At 42.1% G+C, this 20206-nt stretch overlaps 1 protein-coding gene across 9 annotated transcripts in view; it reads right to left on the reverse strand.

Annotated features, from left to right (window-relative positions):
- Positions 1 to 20206, reverse strand: part of LOC100697491 (ELKS/Rab6-interacting/CAST family member 1) — a 22718-nt gene continuing 2512 nt past the window's right edge. Inside the window, exons 1-21 of one of the 9 annotated variants that reach the window (XM_005470902.4) lie at positions 18891 to 19122; positions 16852 to 17631; positions 16539 to 16727; positions 13955 to 14246; positions 11756 to 11883; positions 11566 to 11640; positions 11321 to 11476; positions 10488 to 10655; positions 9891 to 10058; positions 9652 to 9789; positions 9402 to 9542; positions 8987 to 9127; positions 8707 to 8900; positions 8153 to 8164; positions 7395 to 7530; positions 7156 to 7287; positions 6130 to 6290; positions 5791 to 5938; positions 4514 to 4609; positions 3027 to 3212; positions 1 to 2636 (exon numbers count right to left, since the gene is read on the reverse strand). In XM_005470902.4, coding sequence (XP_005470959.1) covers positions 2499 to 2636; positions 3027 to 3212; positions 4514 to 4609; positions 5791 to 5938; positions 6130 to 6290; positions 7156 to 7287; positions 7395 to 7530; positions 8153 to 8164; positions 8707 to 8900; positions 8987 to 9127; positions 9402 to 9542; positions 9652 to 9789; positions 9891 to 10058; positions 10488 to 10655; positions 11321 to 11476; positions 11566 to 11640; positions 11756 to 11883; positions 13955 to 14246; positions 16539 to 16727; positions 16852 to 17397 — 3345 coding nt within the window. In that variant the 5' untranslated portion in view covers positions 17398 to 17631; positions 18891 to 19122 and the 3' untranslated portion in view covers positions 1 to 2498. Of the gene's footprint in view, positions 2637 to 3026; positions 3213 to 4226; positions 4355 to 4513; positions 4610 to 5790; positions 5939 to 6129; positions 6291 to 6857; positions 6936 to 7155; positions 7288 to 7394; positions 7531 to 8152; positions 8165 to 8706; positions 8901 to 8986; positions 9128 to 9401; positions 9543 to 9651; positions 9790 to 9890; positions 10059 to 10487; positions 10656 to 11320; positions 11477 to 11565; positions 11644 to 11755; positions 11884 to 13954; positions 14247 to 16538; positions 16728 to 16851; positions 17632 to 18890; positions 19134 to 20206 lie in introns of those variants that run through there. The other 8 variants (XM_013268649.3, XR_001223943.3, XR_001223942.3 and 5 more) reach the window with 8 other exon arrangements.

Consider the following 20206-nt stretch of genomic DNA (forward strand, 5'->3'; position numbering starts at 1 on the left):
CAAGGCTTATAATTTATTTATTTACATACATACAAAATCCAAATAACTCACTAACATGTTCCTTTCTTTTTACACAGTTTGATTCTTGACATGAATAAACAGAAGGCAGTACATCTCTTATACAAATGCAAAATAAAAACAAACACCATGAACTTTGACAGAAGCCCCTTAAGTAGCTCTGTGTTCCACAAACAGGAGTTGAGAAAAAGAAAGCATTAAGGCAAGGGCAGGGACACACAGGCCAAAGCAAGGGGGGGGGATTCTGAAAAATGCTTTTTCTGTAGTGATGACAGGTTACAGATATTAAGGAGAATTTACTGAGCAAAAAAAACAAGCATCCAACTAACATCCTCCAACACAGGGGGGTGTTTTTGTTTTTTTGAAGTACACCCTTCCTCTCAAATATATCAGTAAATTTACAACATACATAGAAAGTTTAAAAAAAAAATAAAAAAATCTCCACCCATTTTCAGACGTATACTGGCGCAGTTTCACACTGTTGTGTAACATTGTGTTTCTCTTATGACAGCAGAAGAGCCAGGCGTATTTTTATCCGTCAGGCTCGGGTCTGCCTTTGACATCAAACAGCCAAAACCATTGACATAAGAAAAGACAACACTGGAATCTCAGATAATACATTTACATCACCCTCTGGTGAACGATTAGAAATAAAAGTAAGAAAAGTACTCTCCCATCACACAGTCACGGTTTGAAACATTTGTAGTTCACACATTATTTTGACACAAGTTGTTTTTTTTTTTGACATTTCTTTCCTCCGTTTCTGCTGAGGACGTTAACTCGACAGTCATGTTGTTCAGAGCAGCTTGCCCTTCGAGATTCTGTGCAAACATTCAATGCATATCGATACAGTAAACATTTTATATATTTATATATGTGTTATATTTATATATCTCTATTGAACGCGACTTTCCGCAAATTGTGGCAGTACGGTCTCACGCGCACACACACACACCCGCACACACACGCACATTTTGTCTTGCAGACAAAATAAGACAAAGACAACTGCACTGCTTTAACTTTTCCAATATATATATATATATATATTTTTTTTTTTAAGAGAATGCACAACACCTTCCACCTAGTTACCTTTATTCAGTCACTGCACATGTTAAATATCACGTTATTTACAAACTTATCTAAAAAGTCAAAATTTGCTGAAAAGTGACCTTTCTGGAAATGTAGATGCACTTAGTAATTAAAAACCACAGCCCTGAAGAGTTCAAAAAACACAACAGCAGAGGCATCGCTCGTTTTTGTCAGCGATTCAGTCGACAAACTTAGGATCAGGTGGGCTTTGAGTACCATCTAAAGGAACTTTGGATGAAGACTGAATGTTCAGATCATAATTTCTTACATCATGCCTTAGCACCAGTATTACAGAGGAATAAATATCCCTGCGTTAGGTCCAGTACTTATCTCTGTGCATGCTCCAAGGCCACTAAAACGTTCGCAAAACAAACATTGCATACCCCATAAACAAGTGGACAAGTGTGCAAAACCATCTAAAACGTAATAATCGTCACCAATAATAAAAAAAGCTTTTTTTCTCCTCTTTTTTTTTTTTTTTTTTAAATCCTCTCTCTCATCTGTTGAGAACATACTAACTAAAATCTGACCTTTGGTTTATGTCAAAGGTCAGGCCTTGACCCCCCCCTCTAATGACCCAGCCACAGACGATGACAGTAACACACCTACATCCTAATCCAAGCTACGTGGACAGACCCAAGGCTTTCAAGAATATTAATGTTGCATTCAGTGTTACTATTCAATGACCAAACTATTACACGGATCCATGGTTTACCCACTGTTCCCAGCTCCTCTCCGCTCCCTCGAGATGTAGCAGCTCCCCAGTTCTCCAAGACCAAAAAAGTGCTTTCCTGTCCAGAGCAACAAATATACTTACTACTTCAACTTGAAAACTCTGTGAGAGAAATCCAAGGGGCTAAAGACTGAGATCAATGCGAGTGCTCCTGTTATCAATAAAGCTGTCTAAGGAGAAAAAGGTTGGCAGTATTCTCCTTTGTGCGTAACTATGTGCAAGTCTGCTTCTTTTTTCCCCTCCAAATTCACCCGTGTTTTTAAAGTTTCCTTTAAAAAGCAAAAATCAAATTAGGGGTGTTTGCAAATGCTACTTATTTTGCAACAACCGATAGTGTGCTATTGTCTGCCTGACAGTGATGAGGTGTGCACGTATAATCTATCGGCGGCTGTTGTTACATGTGTCAAGTGCCTTATTTAACAGCACAAACATCCCTAATTTAATTTTGCCAGCCTAACAGATTAACATGTGGGACAGGAAAGCACCCAGAGGTCCTGACAGCTTGTTGCAGGGTAGATTGAGGGACACGAAGAAGAGGAGTCCAGCAAGATGTGATAATGCCCCCGACTTTCTCTTCTCTCCAGGAACCTTTCACTTTTTTGGGGGGTGGAGGTAGGGAGACCTGGACTCAGCCGGGTTGTGTCTGAGGTCAGAATTTTCAGCACGACTCTTCCAGGGCGTTGACAACCTGCTCCAGGATATCAGGGCAGTAGTCTGCAATCTGCTGGAGAACAGAGTTGGCATATTCCTGCAGCTCTCCGCTCTCCTTCTCACACACCTCCAGCTCCCGCTCCAACTGCAGGAGAAAGGGCAGGAATAGCTTTTTAATAGCATTGCTACACAGCCATCAGCACAATTCAACAAAAAGGTGCATGTTTAGGTATATCTGAGGTTAAAAGAGGGTTCTTAAACAACACACAGCTGCATCTGCTCCATTCCTCTTGTCTGTGATCAGTTTTCCCTGCTGCACCTTTTCCATTTCCTTCATGTTAAGTCATGTTACTGCACTGGAATTGTGTTTGTCTGTCTGTTGAACTGATTCCCTGATTTCCTCTTTGAATTGCCTCGCCACCAATAAACTCTCTCCAAAAGCATATTTTTAATGCCCCCCAAAAATAAAGCTTAATATGTACCAAAGAAGCTGCTCAGAGATGAATGTCCCGATGACTTAGAGTTTCTTCGTTACCTGTTCGGCGCTCATTTTCTGGAGGTCCTCCTCCCAGTCTTCAGGGTCGCTGTGGTGGTAGTGAGCGGGCGGCGTGAGCTGGCTGAGGATGCTGGGGTCTCGATCGTGGCAGAGGTCTGTCAGGTGGGCGATGTAAAGTTTGAGCTTACTGCGGTTCTGGGACAGGGCTAGAAGAGGGGGTATCATCTGCAAGATGCGAGGAAGAAGAAGTGAGAAAGGCGATTCGAAGGAAATGGCACGAAAACAAAAAACTTAAACTATAAAATTTACCCCAGTTTAAACGGTTGAAGAGAATGAAAGGAACCAAGCACGAGACACCACTTGCGTTTAAAAACAAAGAAAGCATAAGCCTTGACATGCATGCCCATCACCAGCTCATATTACAGCCAAAATTCCTGCTAAACCCCTAAAGCTAGAAAAGTGGTTCCCAAATAGTGTTTCAAGCCATGCTGAGGTACAGCGAGCCGAGTCCTGATCTGCCCCGCGATTTTATGACGATTGGTTAGAGTAGCAAAGCACTGTACATAATATAAATAATAATGATAGCACATTATAGCAGAGCCCCGTACATCTGAGCAATTTCTACATGTTCGATTTATAACAGCTAGTCATGACAAATAAGTAGAGCAAACTAACCACTAACAAAGGAGAAAAACGGTCAGCAGACAGTATCATTAAAGCCTGAGTGAATGGTGCTCAGTGAGCCAAGAGAGGCACTTAGAAACAAAACATCTCTTCTGAGAGAAGCTTGGCTGTGCCATAAGAGTCTGGGCCTTTTTTTTAGTGTGTCTTTGGCATTTTAAAAAAAAAGAAAGAAAAAGTAAGCCACTCTAACAGAGTATAGATTTGTGCAGCTAAACAAAGTGTCCTACAAAGCAACTAACTAAACCACTGATTAGATCAAGTTTAAAGCCATTATCCAACACCTGTTTGTCTGAGCCAAACGTCAGAAGCCAATTATTAGTATCAGAGCAGTGACATGCAAAGCTAAGCTGCTTTGGTTTGAAGTGATGACACTCTGGGCTCGCACACGCACACTCTCAAACACTGAATTCCCCACCCATAAAAAAAAAGAAAAAGCTGTATATGAATGCTGAAGCACAGGATGAGTTTGTGAGGAGAGATGTGCATCAAAAGCACCCCACAGAGAAATGGAAGACAAGCAAACATGCCAATGGAGCAACGGCTTTTCATACAAGCTCACCCTTCTGAACAAAATGGCTGAGAGAGAGGGGAGGGGGTGGGCAAAAGGTTGGCTACGCCCAGATACCCTCCTCGTCATCCTGTTAGCCACAAGGTAAGCCAATTGCAGCATTAGGAAGGAACATCTGGTTAGTGTGTAAAACAGACAAGAAAAGTAGCAGCAGAAAACTTCCATGTCCGAGTTTTAGAGAGCAAGCCGCAAGTTCAACCTTACTTACAGACGTGGCCACAAATCGAGTGAAGAAAAATTTAGCAAAGCGGTTTATGGCAGTTAAAAAAACTACCTGATCTGGAGAGGGTTTGTGATTCGTTTGGTCAGGTGCAGTCTTCAGGTGGTCATCCTCGTAGTTGTCGGCCATCAGCTTCATCCTGTTCTGGGTCTGCAAATCATTAAAAACATCCAACTAAGATGAAGAGGAAATCGTAATTATGGCCAAGGTTTTATAGTTAACTGCTGAAATCTTGGGAGTACAGCCTGAAAACAAATTGTTAACAGGAGAAATCTAATCTTACTTCATCATTTAATGAACACTGCCTGGCTCAGTTTTCACCACTGTGCACAGATGTCATTTGCATGTTATTGTACACACGCACAGATGCGTGTGGAAACAGAAGGTGCAGCAGGAAGTAAGAGCAAATTAGTCTGATTTATCATCTCAGGAGACACAGTTTCTCTTGCTATTGACACCCAGTGAATTCCTCTCCCTAGATCATCTCAGATTTGTCCCAAGAAATTCCAAAGATTCAGATGATGGAGATGCGACATCAACTCATGCTATGCGGGGTTTGATAAAACAGGCAAGTTCAACATGGACAGGCTCCAACAGGCATTTTCAGACTGGCATATAAAAAGAAACCAGTTTAGTTGACAGCGTGTGTTCAGTTTAACCAGTAGTTATTTTCGTTTTTGGCAAATTTAAAGTAAAATTTTTAAAGATATCTGCTCCTCACAGGTAGAAACACTACAAGCATATGAGGATTGATACTGGATAGAGGAGCAGTGAAGATTAGACAGGAATGTGGGGAGATAGAATTCTTTGCCACACGTCTTTCTCAACTCTAACCCGAGCTGCTGCATTTCAGCTGTTTGGCATATGGTCATCTGGCACTGGCATCCCAAGCATGTGATTTTAAAGACTACTTAACAGATTGAACTAAGATGAGCTCTAACGTGCACATCTGCTCAGTAATTATTAATGCCACATTGCTTTTAGTGTAAAAGTCAGAGCTAAGTATGAGTTGACCGTGTTCCAGTAGTAGTAGTGAAAGAAAGGTAGAGCCATTCACTTTAACTAGCAATAAATGGTAACGCCGGTTTCTTTCCACTTAAAAACACAGCTGCAGCACGTTCTAGACATAGACAGTTTTACTTCTAATCCATCATTTTTATAGAGCTTTTACTTTTTATTAAAAGAAAGGATCAAAATTATTCCCCCCATCAGTCCTGTGAGGATTTATTTCCCTGCATATAGCAGCTCTAAACCTTGAAAAACTCATGGTACCAGCGTTGCATCTTTCACTCCATCACCTGCTCTGTGAACACCATCAGCCCCCTCCTCACCTGCTGCTTGAGCTGCTGCACCAGTCTGTCTTTCTCCCGCTTCAGCTGAGCCACTTCGTCCTGGGTCTTCTTCTTCTTAGAGGATGACAACTCCAGTAGTGCAATGTTAGCGTCTTTCTCGCTAATAGCCGCCAACAGCGCCTCCTGCCTGTTAGGTGGAGATGTAACAATGTGGCATTTACCCACAAAAGTAAATAGCTCGATTATCATTTATTATTCATTGCACAACATTAGCCTGCCATCTGGGAAAAGCCAGAATTGGATGACATTTTACAAGATTAAGGCGGTGATCAATGATCCAGAGTCTATGCAATCCCACTGTGTGTGTGTCTGTCTTACTTCATCTCCAGCACCTCCTCCAGGTGTTTCCTGCGCTCGGCTCTCAGGGTTGTGAGGTGAGCCTCTTTCTCACACAGAGACTGCTGAGTGGAGGCCAACTTAGCCCTCATGGATTCAAGCTCCTGCTTCACCTTCTCCATGGCCCCCAGCAGCTCCTCCATCTGGGAACACCGACACACACACACACAAACAGCTCAATGATGATTGGAGTGGATTACCTGAAATCCACCAGGGAAAAGGATGGGGCTTTTTTTGTTTTCCAGAAAAGACACTCTGGATGATTTCTCAGTCTCTTATAAGAGGGAGGGGCAGCAGAATTCATGTGGTCTGATGGGAAGGACTAAGGATCAAGACTGGATTTCGTTTACCTGTTATTTAATTTAAACAGGCACTACAGTTATTCCTTATTAAACATTTACTTAATCACAACAGACAGAACAGGGGAATTAATGAATAATTCATGCTCGAAGTAGAAATGTACTTGGCTTTGGATTTCATTAAAGTGAAAACTTTAATGAGCATCGTATTAAAAGCAAACAGCAGGTAAACAAAGGCGCATAAATTACATGGGCTGGAAACAACACCAACACGTTTCACACACATGCAGTCCCTCCAACAATTACTAAAACTTGACACATGTATCCTGTGCAGGGTTGTTGCATGAGACTGCATGAACTGTAGAGGTGTTGCTTTTATTGTGTCCAACCCCTGTATAAGTGGCTGCTCACTGACACATACTGGGCTCATACCTTAGACCACTTAAAGTTGGCGAGGTTGGACTCATGCATTGCTTTGAGTGAGTGCTTCTGAGAGGCGGTGTGTAGCGGAGAAAAAAACCCAAGAGAAAACGACAAGCAGAGATGAAAGAAGAGGAAGCAAGAGGAGGGACAGGCAGAGAGGGAGAGAAAGGATGAGCGACAGCACAATGGCAGCAAAAAAAGGCGACAGAGGAAGAACTGCAGTTTCTTTTAACCGTGCGGTGCTGGCTCATAAATATTGCTTTGCTATATTTGTGTGTTTGTGTACCTGTTTCTCCTGAAGTGACCTGGCAGCCTCCTCCTGTGCGAGCACCATCTCTCTCTCAGCAGTGATTTGAACGCTCTCTCTCAAGGCCTCCTCCAGCTCCTCTATGCGCTCTGTCTTTTGACGTAAAGTGTCCTTCACAGTAGGAGAAGGAAGGAGATGTCAGATTCGCCCAGTTGTACTCTGACTGGGAAAGGCAGTAGCATTCCCACAGAATTTGCCAGTCCCAGGCCAAGCCTCACCTTCACCTGCTGGGAGGTCTCAGACAGGTTGTCTTCCCTCTTCCTGGCTTCCTCCATAAGTCGAGCATTCCTGCTCTTCTCCACCTGCTCTTTGTGCTTCAGTGATGCCACCTTCTTCGACTGATCCTTCATTTGCCTACAGGAAGTCAGTTACATTAGATATTGTATTTGGAGTGAGAGGACAAATCAGACCTCATTTTGGGCTCCAGTTCCTCTAGAACAGTGAAAATGTGTCTTACACACAAGTGAACAGCAAGCATTTTCAAGCTATAGTGCTGTATTTTACCACACTGAGCTTACGGATGCGTGACACAGATGGCTTATCCATAACTAAATAAAGGAACTCATGCAAATAAAGTCATGGGACCAAAAACAAATATTGTATATTAGGTATGTGCTTGATGACTCAGACATTCCCACGTTACAATTTCTAGGTCATTAATTGTTGTACACCAAGTAAATATAGTTGATTCAAATATGGACATAAAGAGTTATAATTGGCCATTTTAAACAAACAGTCACAATCTTACACACTTGCTTCGGCGAGATTTCAGGCATCATTTGACTTTGAGTGAAAAAACAAACAAACAAACAAACCCAAAAACAATAAAGCAAAAAAGGAAAAATGAACCTGAGCAGAAGTAAGAAAAAGACAACTGCTTGCAGCTCCACAGGAAATTTAGGAAGAGAGACAGAAAAAAAAAAAAAAAAAAAAATATGTGCCAAGGTGAGGAGGAGAGAAAAGCATTGTTACTAACCTTGAGGCCAAACTGGCGGGGTGGGAAATTTCCAATGAAAAGACAAGAAAGCAGTAAAGAGAAAAGCAGACTCAGACTAAGAGAATAAGCAAACATGGAGAACGAGAGAGAAGGGCTGGCACTCATAAAATATCAGCTCACAGACTATGCAGCATCTTTTCTGGATCTAACAAGGTCATGTTACACAAAATGATAATAATAAAACAATTGCAGGAACATGAAAAGAAGCTGCCTGTTGCTGACCATGTCAACACTGAAACAAACTACCTCACAAAACCTCAACACACCAGCTTTCAAAGCACTCCTGCCAGGATGTCAAATGGCAGAAAGCCAATTTAGACTGCTTTTAATGTGCCAGCCACAACAGTCTCTACAGCAATACCACGTCAGATGTTTACATCGCATGTGACGAACAAAGGTCAGAGGTCCCGGAGACAAACTGTGGACCTGCATTATACCTCATTAAATACTTGTTATACACATTTATATGGTGCATCCACCCTTGAATATCCACCACATGTACATGTGCACACTGACAAGCTCCACAAACCCACCTCTCCAGCTCACTGATCTTTTTGTCTTTGTCATTTTTCTCATTCTCCATTTCTCTGAGTATCTCCAGGAGGCGGTCCACTTCAGCTTGAGCTTTCCCAGAATCCTCTCTGTGGCGGGCCACTTCCTGTTCGAGGTTCCTAATGCGCTCAGCCAGCTCGGTGTTGGCTTGAGCTTCCAATGCTGCATTCTGAGCCTGATGGAGAACAAAGGCTGTAGTTTAGACATCTCAGGCCACATGAGATGCCTGAAGCTTTATTTAATGTATTTGAGGCATCTCACTCTCTTAAGTTGATTCTCCAGTTTGAGGCACTCTTCCTTCTTCTGTTCCAAGGCAATCTCAAAACTCTTGAGTTTGGAGTCTTTCTTCAGCCCTGAGGAGGCCAGGGAGGATGCATGCTCTTTTAGGTCCAACAGAGAGGTCTGTACACACACACACACACACACACACACACACACACACACACACACACACACGTACGTAAAGGTGAATCCATTCCAGCTTTAACTAACAGAGCATCAGCCTGAGAATACATTAACACCAATGCAGGCATCCATGACTCAGTGCAAAGTTAGGACTAACAGGGGGGAAAAAAAACAACAAAAAACTGATGCCAGTGTCTGACAGCACTGTTTCACTATAATAATAGAATTACAGTAAACAAGAGTTTGTGTGTTTTTTGCATATATTTCTCACCTCTCTGTCTGACAGGTCTCCCTGCAGTAAGCTCAACCTTTCCTTCAACTCTTTCAGCTCCTTTTTTGTACATTCAAGCTCCTCCGTCTTCTCCCGGTCGTCTCTATCTCTCTGCTCTTTTAGACGCTCGATGATCCGCTCCTATAAAGAGGTGGAGGAAAGAATCAAGCAAGATTCTTATACAGATTATCAACCAACATTTGTTTATTAATACAGATGGACTAATACAAGTCTGCAGAAATGTATCCACCTTTTCCGCAAGAGACTCCTCCAGTGTTGTGAGAGCAGTGTCAGTATTGGAAGTGTCAGCCTGCAAAGATTTTACCCTCTCCTTCAGGCTGCTCATCTGCTTTTCCTTGTCCCTCAGCTGTTCCTGCAGGTTCTCGATCTGCAGTGAAAACACAAATAACCATCAATAAAATGGATCTTGCGTTGGACACACATTGCCATTTTCAAAAACAAGATTGCACTATTCTCTGTTAAAGTCACCTTTTTCTGAAGCACATTAATCTTGCGCTCCTTAACCTCCAGCATATCCTTAAGGTCGTGGATTTCCCCATTGAGGGTTCCCTTCTCCTCTGACATTTCTTGTATCTGCTTGCTCTTTTTATTCAAAGTTGCTTCCTTCTCTTCCAAACGCAGGCGCAAGGCATCCACCTAGATAGACAAGATAGGTTAGCAGTTTACGGACATGAACTACAGACGTGTCCTGCTCACAAGTTTAAAATGAGTGTGGACTAAAGCAAAGATTTAAACCTCTGAGGAAGATTTCAGAGCGGTGTTGTGTTTCTGAGATAAAAATACTATTATTTTACTCATTTCCATGTCATTGTTTATTCAGTACCTGTGAATGTTTTGAGATACAAGGTGCGCCTGTTTATCCAGATCAAAAAATATCAAGCTTGGTTCAGGAAAGCAAGAAAAAAAAAACAAACAAACAAAAAAACCCCGCACAGTCGCCCAGTTAAATTATGCAATCGGTGTGAATGGTTGCATGAAATAGTCACACAGATTTTATGTGTCCGGTGTGTAAAAGCCTCTACAGTCTATACCGATACACTGGGTGAGAAAGTATGGATGCTCTACCTCCGTCTGTAAGATGGCAGCCCGCTGCTCTTTGGCAGTGAGGGATTCCTTGAGGACTTCAATGTGTTGCTTGCTGTCTGAGAACTGGTTGGTAAGCGTCTCCAGTTTTGTCTGCAAACCGAGCAGCTCGGTGTCCTTCCTGGAGAGGTCCTGCTTCACCTGCTCCATCTGAAAAAGATTAGCCCGAGTGCAGAAAGAAAGAGTTGGACAAATTGTAAAAAGGTAAACTGATTCTTATATAGCGCCTTTCTACTCACCTGGAGCACTCAAATGGTAAATGGTCTGTATTTGTATAGTGCTTTACTAGTCCCTAAGGACCCCAAAGCGCTTTACACATCCAGTCATCCACCCATTCACACACTGGTGATCGCAAGCTACACTGTAGCCACAGCCACCCTGGGGCGCACTGACAGAGGCGAGGCTGCCGGACACTGGCGCCACCGGGCCCTCTGACCACCACCAGTAGGCAACGGGTGAAGTGTCTTGCCCAAGGAAACAACGACTGAGACTGCCCAAGCCGGGGCTCGAACCGGCAACCTTCCGATTACAAGGCGAACTCCCAACTCTTGAGCCACAATAGCCTCAAAGCGCTGTATACAACGTTGCTCACTCACCCATTCACACAATGACTTTCTATCTAACAATCACACACACTCAAGTTAGGGTTAGTATCTTGCCCAAGGATACTTGGCATGCAGATCAAACCACCAACCTTCTGATCAGTAGATGGCTAGCTCTACCTCCTGAGCTACAGCTACCATGAAAAAAGGTGGTTTCTAGGGTTTTATGTGTGAGCACAGAAAAAACATAAGAATTATCACACAGTCTCTGACCTTGTTCTTCATGAACTTGGTGTGACTGCGGTAAACCTCCATCTGCTTCATCTCTTCTTGACGCTCTTCACAGCTCAGAAGTCCATTCGATTTCAGCATTAGCAGCTCCTCCTCTATGTCCCTGAGGCTCCGCTCCATTGAGTTGATTTTTGCATCCTAGAGTTGATGGGAAAAGGTTATCACCGATAGCATGGTGTCACTAATACACTATAAACACACACACATTTCTCTATCGAAATGTTCACCTTCATGTCAATGACAGTTTGTAGGGCCTTAGTTTTGGTGGACTCTGGAGTTCCTTCGTACCGACGGTGCAGCTCCTGCTGTGTCAGATGTAAAAAACGGTTGATGAATATCGATATCTTACCAATCAAACCAAATATGATGGAAAGCCTTAAAAGTAATGCATGCCAAAATTAATAAACTGGAGATTACCTCTCTCAGAGCAGTGATCTCCCTGTCTCTCTGGTCCAGCAAACTCTCAAGGTGATGCCTGTGCATTTCTGCATCAGCCAGTCTCCTTGTCCTCTCCTGGTCCTCCTCTGATGCCTTGGCAGATGGTCCTAACACAGCAAAGATAACAACTTGTTAAAATTCTGATGTATGTAAAAAGACTATTATGAAGTCTAGATGTTTACAACAGCCAACTGTGTGTTTAACTCTCAGAGACAAAGAAACAAAAGCACAATTGTTTAGCAGGCAAGGATATCTGAGGATAGACTCTGCACATCTACTGTAAAAGAAAAACCAAACAAACAAAGCACACAACACTGAACCTAATGGGCAGTGTAATTCAACTTACTGAACCCCTGAAGCCTAAAAACCTGCCATCCTAAAAAAGAAAAATCATAGTGGGGTCTGCGAATGCTGAGGGAAGTAGTGCGCAGAGGTCACCAACTTTCTGCAGAGTCAGTCACTACAAACCTCCAAACTTCATGTGGCATTCAGATTAGCTCGAGCTTCATGGAATGGGTTTTCATGGCCAAGCAGCTGCATCTAAGCCTTATATCACCAAATGCAGTGCTATAATGCACGCCGCCATTGGACTCTAGAGCAGTGGAGATGTGTTCTCTGAAGTGATGAATCAAGCTTCTCCGTCTGGCAATCTGATGGTCTGGGTTTGTGGATGCCAGGGGAACGGTACTTGTCTGACTGCATTGTGCCAAGTGTAAAGTTTGGTGGAGGGGGTACTATGGCATGGGGTTATATTTTAGGAGATGGGCTCAGCACCTTAGTTCCAGTGAAAGGAACTCTTGATGCTTAGTACACCAACACATTTGGACAATTTCATGCACCCAACTTCGTGGGAAGAGTTTGGGATTGGCCCCTTCTGTTGCAACATGATTCCACAGCAGTACACAAACCAAGGTGCAAAAAGACACAGATGAGCAAGTTTGGTGTGGAAGAACTTGACTGGCCTTCAGAGTCCTGACCTAAACCCAAGAGAACACCTTTGGGATAAATCAGAGCGGAGACCTCAGTGTTTGACCTCACAAATGTGTTTCTGGAAGAACGGTCAAAAATTCCCATAAACACACTCCTAAACCTTCTGGAAAGTATTCCCAGAAGAGTTGAAGCTGTCATAGCTCCAAAGGGTGTGCTGACATCATATCGTGTGAACAAGATCGTATGTGTTTGAAAGCAGACGAGTGAATGTTTTTGGCAATATAGTGTAGTTTCTGGCTCTAAAAACAAGCACCAAAGGTAGAAGTGCCTTAAACCTGCCTATCTATTCTATCCCTCTGAGCAAATTCCCCCTTAAACATTTCCCTTGTGATTACTGTTATCTATTAGACTCAAAAGGGAGGATAAAGCAGGATATGATTTAGCCTTGAGACTGACAAGTTGCTAACCTGTGACCATACAGTCATCTTTAGATTTGCCGCTTCACTCATGTCCTGTTTGAAAACAAGATGACGCTCAGTTCGAGGACTTCCCAACAGAACTTTGTAACTTTGTTAAGTAACAGGTGACATTATGGAGGTGACATCCATCTTTTACATACAGTCTGAGTGTTTCACCGCACCTGTTATAGGACACCAACCGTTCTGGGGACTGGCCTGAGTGTTTATATTGTGCAAAAAAAATCTAGTTATGATTGCCCTGTTAAAATGAGCCCAGAGTGAGTACATATGTGACAGGAGTTTAAAAGAAAGCCCCAAAACTGCTGAGGGTTCAAAGGGTTTAAGTTTTTTTTTGGAAGGGGTTTTAGGTTTCTTTTAATTTCATGTACCTTTGGGTTCTTCAGATTTACACCCTAGGGAAGACTGCATGCAATTACTTTTTAAAAACAGGAGCGTCAGGCTTGGAGTGTCTTTAAGCTCCTGCTTGAGTTTAAAGGAGAAATCATGTCTAGAAAATGGAGCAGTGAATGCCACATTTGACCTACAGCTGTGTGAGCATTAAAGGAGCTGAGGCAAAATAGGCTGGGACACTGTGATAACCTGAGAACTACTGAGTAATAAAATGTTAATGGATAAATATGGTTGGCCTAGACTTTTAAACAGTTTACTTGTTTCCTAGTGAACCCTATACATGAACCAGAAAACATACAACAAACAGCTAAACAATCATTAATAATCAATCAACTGTAAACTTCATTAAACTATTTAGATTTTTCCTGCTTAAACCCACCTTTGCTCTGCAGCATTTCCAGTAGTTTCTTGATGGACTCGTCTCTGGCTGCCAGGGTCTGCTTCTGTGTGTCAATCCTCAGCTCCATCTCCTCCAGGGTCTTCCGAAGAAGGAAGAGCTCCTTGGCCTGCCTCTCATGCTCACCCTGTAGCCGACGGTAGTTCTCCTCTGTAGGTTCAGATGTCAGGGCCAGGTCCCTTCCTTGACTAGCAGGATCTTGCTGGAGCAGCTGGTTCAGGTCCCTCTGGATCCTTAGCTCATCTTGGAGAGCCTGAACAGTCATCTGGAGATGCTAGGGACAGAAGAGAGAGACGCACATATAACTGCTGACAATTACTGGTTCTACTCTTTGTTCTCTAGCCTTTATTGCAAGGCTATTTATATGATGAGGGAGACGAGGTGAAAATTTTATTGATTTTATGAATGATGCACGGGCTACTTTCTGGGAATGGCTCCTGGTAGAGTATTGCATTGCATCCAGCCAAACAAAAACTAACCATAACTGAAAATTTAGCAGCGCCACAACTTATAGATCCAAAACATGGAGGCTTTCTGAACATTGTTGAATTTCATGGCCAGAGAGATGTAAGTGGTGAAACACAATAAGCCCCGTATAGTATTGCATTGTTTGTGGCATCTGACGCCACAGACTCTTGGCAGAGTTGCTGTGAGACAGTAACACAAGGCTGTGTTACACTCTGGTCTGAACCAGCTGCGAGCATTTTCAGATGACAGAACAAAGAGAGAAGTCAGTGTCTGCCTCCCTTCGTATCTCTCCATCCTCCACCTCCCGCGCCCCCTCCCTTTCCTTCCTTTGTAATTCCCTCCTTCTCCTTCCACCAGCAGGCTACACTCCTTCTCTACCTCCCTCTGATACTCTCACCTCTCTTCCCACTAACCATCCCTTTCCATCACCCTCTCCACCCCGTGACTAAGGCTGACTCACTGCTGTGACTGCACCGATCCACCCCCCCCACCCCGACACAACACACACGCACACACACACGCGCGCGCGCACACACACACACACACACACACACACACACACACACACACACACCTTCTCCCTTCCTCAGCCCCCATATTCTCACTCTCTCTTCTGAGAAAAGACAAGAGTTAGGAGTCTGAAAGAGCACAAACATTGCGGTTATATGATGCACTTACTAAATTGATATAACAAGAAGTCAACACATCACCTACAGCTTATCTTCTACACTGGATATTGTGATACAAACATTTTTTTGTAACTTAAATCTGTGGCACCGGCATCATCACATCCAATAATTAAACATCTTTGGCAAATCTCACAAAAAAAGCAGCGTTTAATCAATGTGGCAAGGAATCATTAGCAAGAAATAACTGGTGATTATTCTATTATTATCTGACTTAATGTAGGGGATGAAGATGGTCAATTCACACTACTACATCTGGCAGTATATAACATTAATATTACAACAGCAAACAAAACAGAGGAAGAACAAAGCAGAGGAAGACTGGCCTGTGGTATGAATGCTCACTGCTTTCCATTGCACGTGTGCCAGTGTGGGAGGCGGAGGCAGACATACAAAAGCAGACATCTTTAAATTAAAGCACTCGCTGATTACGCAGTGCTAGTCAGGCATTACTGGGAATTAGTCCAGAGTGTGATTCTGTGACTCAGCAGGAGTGAAAACAGCAAATTATACAGGTCTGCCCACCCATTAAGAACCACAGTGAAACAAAGACGATGCCTCTTCATTAACGAAACCCAATTTGCACGAGCCCAACAACCTACCGTAGAGTATTTAAAAAGACCTTATCTGCACTTATCCAATTACACTTTTAGATTTTAAACAATAGAACCATCCTATGCAAAGTTTGTCGACACTACACTTATTTATTAAGAAAGAGGGAATCGAGAGAGAGCACAAAACAGAAATACCTGCTTGGATGAACTCCTATTTAATGGTACCAAAATATGTCCGGTGTATTGCTATATGCTCAGTTTTGTCAGGTGTAGGTCACAAAACGTGTGTTTGCTTCACTAAAATGTTGACAAAAATTTTAAAAAGAGAAATTTGATGAAATATTCAAATTGCATCTATGCAGTATGTGATGATTAGTGCTTAGTTAAACATCTAAACACTAATCATTACATATGCAGTATGTAATGATTAGTGTTTAGTGTTTAGATTTATTAGTAAATTGTACTATTTGCAAAGCCCTCCGTTATTACTGCTACCTTTTGTAATGTTCTCATCTCTTTTTTTTTTTTCGCACATTTTTCATCCTGTTCCTCAGATGAGACTTCCACCCTCTTTCATCTAAAATGCACAAGCATATAGCTGCATATAAGAGGATTAACTAGATGTTCAAAAACTGTCACTAACCTATGCAGAGAGAGTACAAAAAGAGAAAAGCATTTGTACTAAAGCAGACACACTGCTTGAAATGCTTTTTTCCCCCTCCTCAAACATGTTAAGCTCTGGAAGTTTGGCAAATCTATCCAGACTGAGAGACATCGTATGATGAAATTAAAGAAAAAAAACAAAACAAAAAACAAAATGGAGGCTAAAAGTCTATTTAAGCATTAAGCAACGCTCACCTGTGCTTCATCTTGAATAACACGATACTGTTCCTTCCAGACGGCGATCTTGGATGCCTCATCTTTCCTGAGAGCTCGCTCCTTTTTTAATTCTGGACTCCAGAAGGTCTTAATAGAGTTCATTGAGGAGCTGAGTTTGCTTTCCTTAACTTCCACTTCTCGCCGCAGCATCTCATTCTCCCGCAGAACCTGAGAACACAGGATAAACGGTAGGTACATGACAACCCAACATATGACCAGTGAAGGCCATAAATTAACCTCTTCATCAAAATTTCAGAATTGAGAAAATTGTGGGAAAAAACTGGCAAAGTACCTCTTTGAGTTGGGCCTGCAGGTCAAGTATGGTATTGTCCCTTGCCTGCCTTAGAGAATGGGGCACTGTGGAGGCCATGTGGTGATCTCCAAAAGCTAGGGCATCTCCAGCCATCATGCCTGCTGGTAGCACAGCATTGGCAGGCACTGTGGTGGAGATATTAGGAGTACTTGCTGCTACAACTCCACTGCTGCTACCTCTCGACCCGTAAGTCACCCTCTGTCTCCCCATGGTGGTCACTGTGCCACCAGTTTTGGGAAGGTGGTCACCTCCCATCGCGACCTCATTGTCACTCAGGTACATTGGTCCTGAGGTGGCATACGCAGCATTGAGGGACTGGATGTTCTCCATGGAAAGGGTCTTGCCTCCTGCTCCTCCAGGACCTCCCCCACTGCCTCCAGTGCTGTTGGTACGCCGGTGCCCCATCCGAGGAGAACGGGGGAGCCGAGGGGAACGGCCAGATCCCTGATTACCAGTACCACTTCCATCTCTTCCTCCGCTATGGTTTGTATCCCCTCTGCCAACAGAGCGAGCACTACCGTACATTTTTGACTAAATAGAAGGGAGGCACTACCAAATCTGAAGAACAACCCTTAATATCTGATTATATCGTCGCAGGTTGTTAGGTTGTGAATTTCACTAGTGTTAGAGATCCAGCTTAAACTGGTGAGCACAATGTTCATGATACAACAGAGGTCTGAAACACTCCACTCTCAGGGGTTGCTGATGCTAACAGACCTCAAAGAGAAACTATCCACTGTTACAAATGAGGACATCAATCTGCAAAGAAAACACAATTGCTCCCAGTTAACTGCATAGCAACAGCACACAAAATAACACATGAATAAAACAACTGAATGCATGCAAAACTGAAAACAGAGTACCAGTACAGACTGAAGGTTTCACTGTCTTAACTGAATACCTTCCTGCAGTACAGACAGTTACGCAACTGTACACAGTCATGTCTAAGAAGAAAATTCTTCTAGTGAAGGGTCCTTTGGAGCAAAATCTTTGCTCTAATCTACTTGAGGCCAAAGGTAGAAGTGATTTTAGGTTAGCTTTCAACAAAATGTTAATCTTATAACAAGTACTTTCAGCTCACAACCATATAATTTGTACATATAGTCTAATGTTACAAGGCTTTGGTAGTAGTGTAATGTGTCTAAGTATTCTGACATACATACATACATATATATATATATATATGTGTGTATGTATGTATGTATGTATGTATGTATGTATGTATACACACACACACACACACATACATACATACACATATATATATATATATATATATATATATATATCCACCACAGACATTTATCTTGAGCGTGTTTGGCCTTGCTAACTGCTAATGTCACGTTAACACGCCGGCTAACAGTAAAGCATGACACTTGTACCTTTAATGACGCTTTAACCCCGTTTGTTAGCTTCTGAGTTTTATATTCCATTGTGTATTTTGCCAACAAAATAAACGCTGGCTCTCCGATACATTCTTCTAATGTGCTATCGCTATGGATTAAAACTAGCAAGGGAGGGAAGGAGGGGACTGTCCATGCTGGACATTGTGGGGGGAAAAAATGTCTCAGCGTGAAAATTTGTATACAAACGGAAATAACAGTTTGTAAGGTAGCTGGGTAGATGTTTAATGTGACAAGTTAATCGTAAGTATCGTCAAAATGTGACACGTTTAACAGGAATCAAAGCTTTTTTTCCTTTTTTTTTTGCACAATCCCATCGACTCCGTACGGTGTCTGCTTTGGAGACACCCATATCAAACCATATCCATTTTCCTTCTCCTCAGCTCAACGGTTTTTCATTTCAAGCTACGGTTATTCATTCACCGGTTTACATATATGTAGCTGTGATACTGCTAACTACAAAAGAAAGGGAAATACGTCAAATGCACAAACGCTTAACGTTAGCTCGTCGTTACATATGGAGGCTAGTCCATCCAATTTATGTGGTCAAGAAGAACCTTTTTTTTCTCGCTAACACAATAGCCACAGAGGAGAAAAACCCTCCGAACAAACTACCTTCGTCGTTGTCTGGTAGAAGCCAAATCCTTGCCAATAGTGGATCCTCTGTCAAAAAAAGTCAGCTGCAAAAATCGTTCATTTTACGTTAATTCCTCGATAAATGTCTATCAGATTTTCCCATCTTTTCACCAGCAGTACCAGCGGCTCAGGAGAGCCAGGGCGCCTCAGTGACGTCAAGCCTCCTGCGCGCGTTCACGGCGGCCTTCCTCGCCACGCTTGGATTTTAAAAGCGCGGTCACGACTCTACGTTAGAAGGAGGGGACGTGGACAGCAAGAAATCTACTGACATCTCGAAAAATACAAAGCTTTAAATGAACATAAGGACAGAAGTCAGAGGGGAGGCGAGTATTTTGAACTTAAATGCAATGAGCAATCACATAATAATAATAAAAAAAAAAGTAGTTTACCACCATTTGATAAAGAATCTGTCCTCCTGATATTAACAACAAGTATTATTCAGATATGAAGGTATGATGGGGTGATGATAAACAGAACATTTTCATTTTGAGTGAAATTTATGAAAGCAAATCCATGTGGCAGGTTTAGGCAGTAATCACCAGCAGGGGGCAGGGCATACCTGCAGGAAATGTTTTAATAAAGAAACGTTAATTAAAAAAAAGAAAATTGCAACTCTTCAATTCATCTTACCCATTATGGTTAAAAAATTAAATATAGCACTTAAGAGTCTGTTATTGCAACAAAAGACTAGTGATCAGACTGTTTCTTTCTTTATCAAAAGAGATGTAAAATAGTACAATGTAAATAGTAAATGTATAGATTGAATAATACAACTTCACTTACTTATAGAGCTTATACTGTTTATATTATTTTGCAAAATGTTTTGAAAAGTCTTGCAGAATAAAATCCCTTAAAACAGAACACTTTGTGGGTTTATATTCCCTCCAAAATTACCTGGAATGTCCCCAGGAAATATCGTGTGATGTCTCTTTTAGCTCACGTACAAACATTACCACAAAAGCTGAAACAAATCTCTATTATAACTATACTTATTACTACATATTTAGGAATATAGGCTAATTTATACGTGAACAATATAAAAGGAACTATTAAATATAGTAGCAACTAGGGTATTGAAAGTGTGTAGGATAAGTCATGTTTTTCTGTGTACTAAAACATATTTTGCTCCATTGTCCCTTTGTGAGCCTTTCTATGGAAATTTCCATTTTTCTGTCCCTAGCATTTACAGAAATATTGCACTCCACACATGCTTTGGGTGTTACAATTGATTTTTATGTTCAAATAAAATAATATGTTAATTGAACAATTACACCTTCTTGAGCCGTCAATTTATA

Source organism: Oreochromis niloticus, linkage group LG7 (genome assembly GCF_001858045.2).
Source record: "Oreochromis niloticus isolate F11D_XX linkage group LG7, O_niloticus_UMD_NMBU, whole genome shotgun sequence".
Taxonomy (NCBI): Eukaryota; Metazoa; Chordata; class Actinopteri; order Cichliformes; family Cichlidae; genus Oreochromis; species Oreochromis niloticus.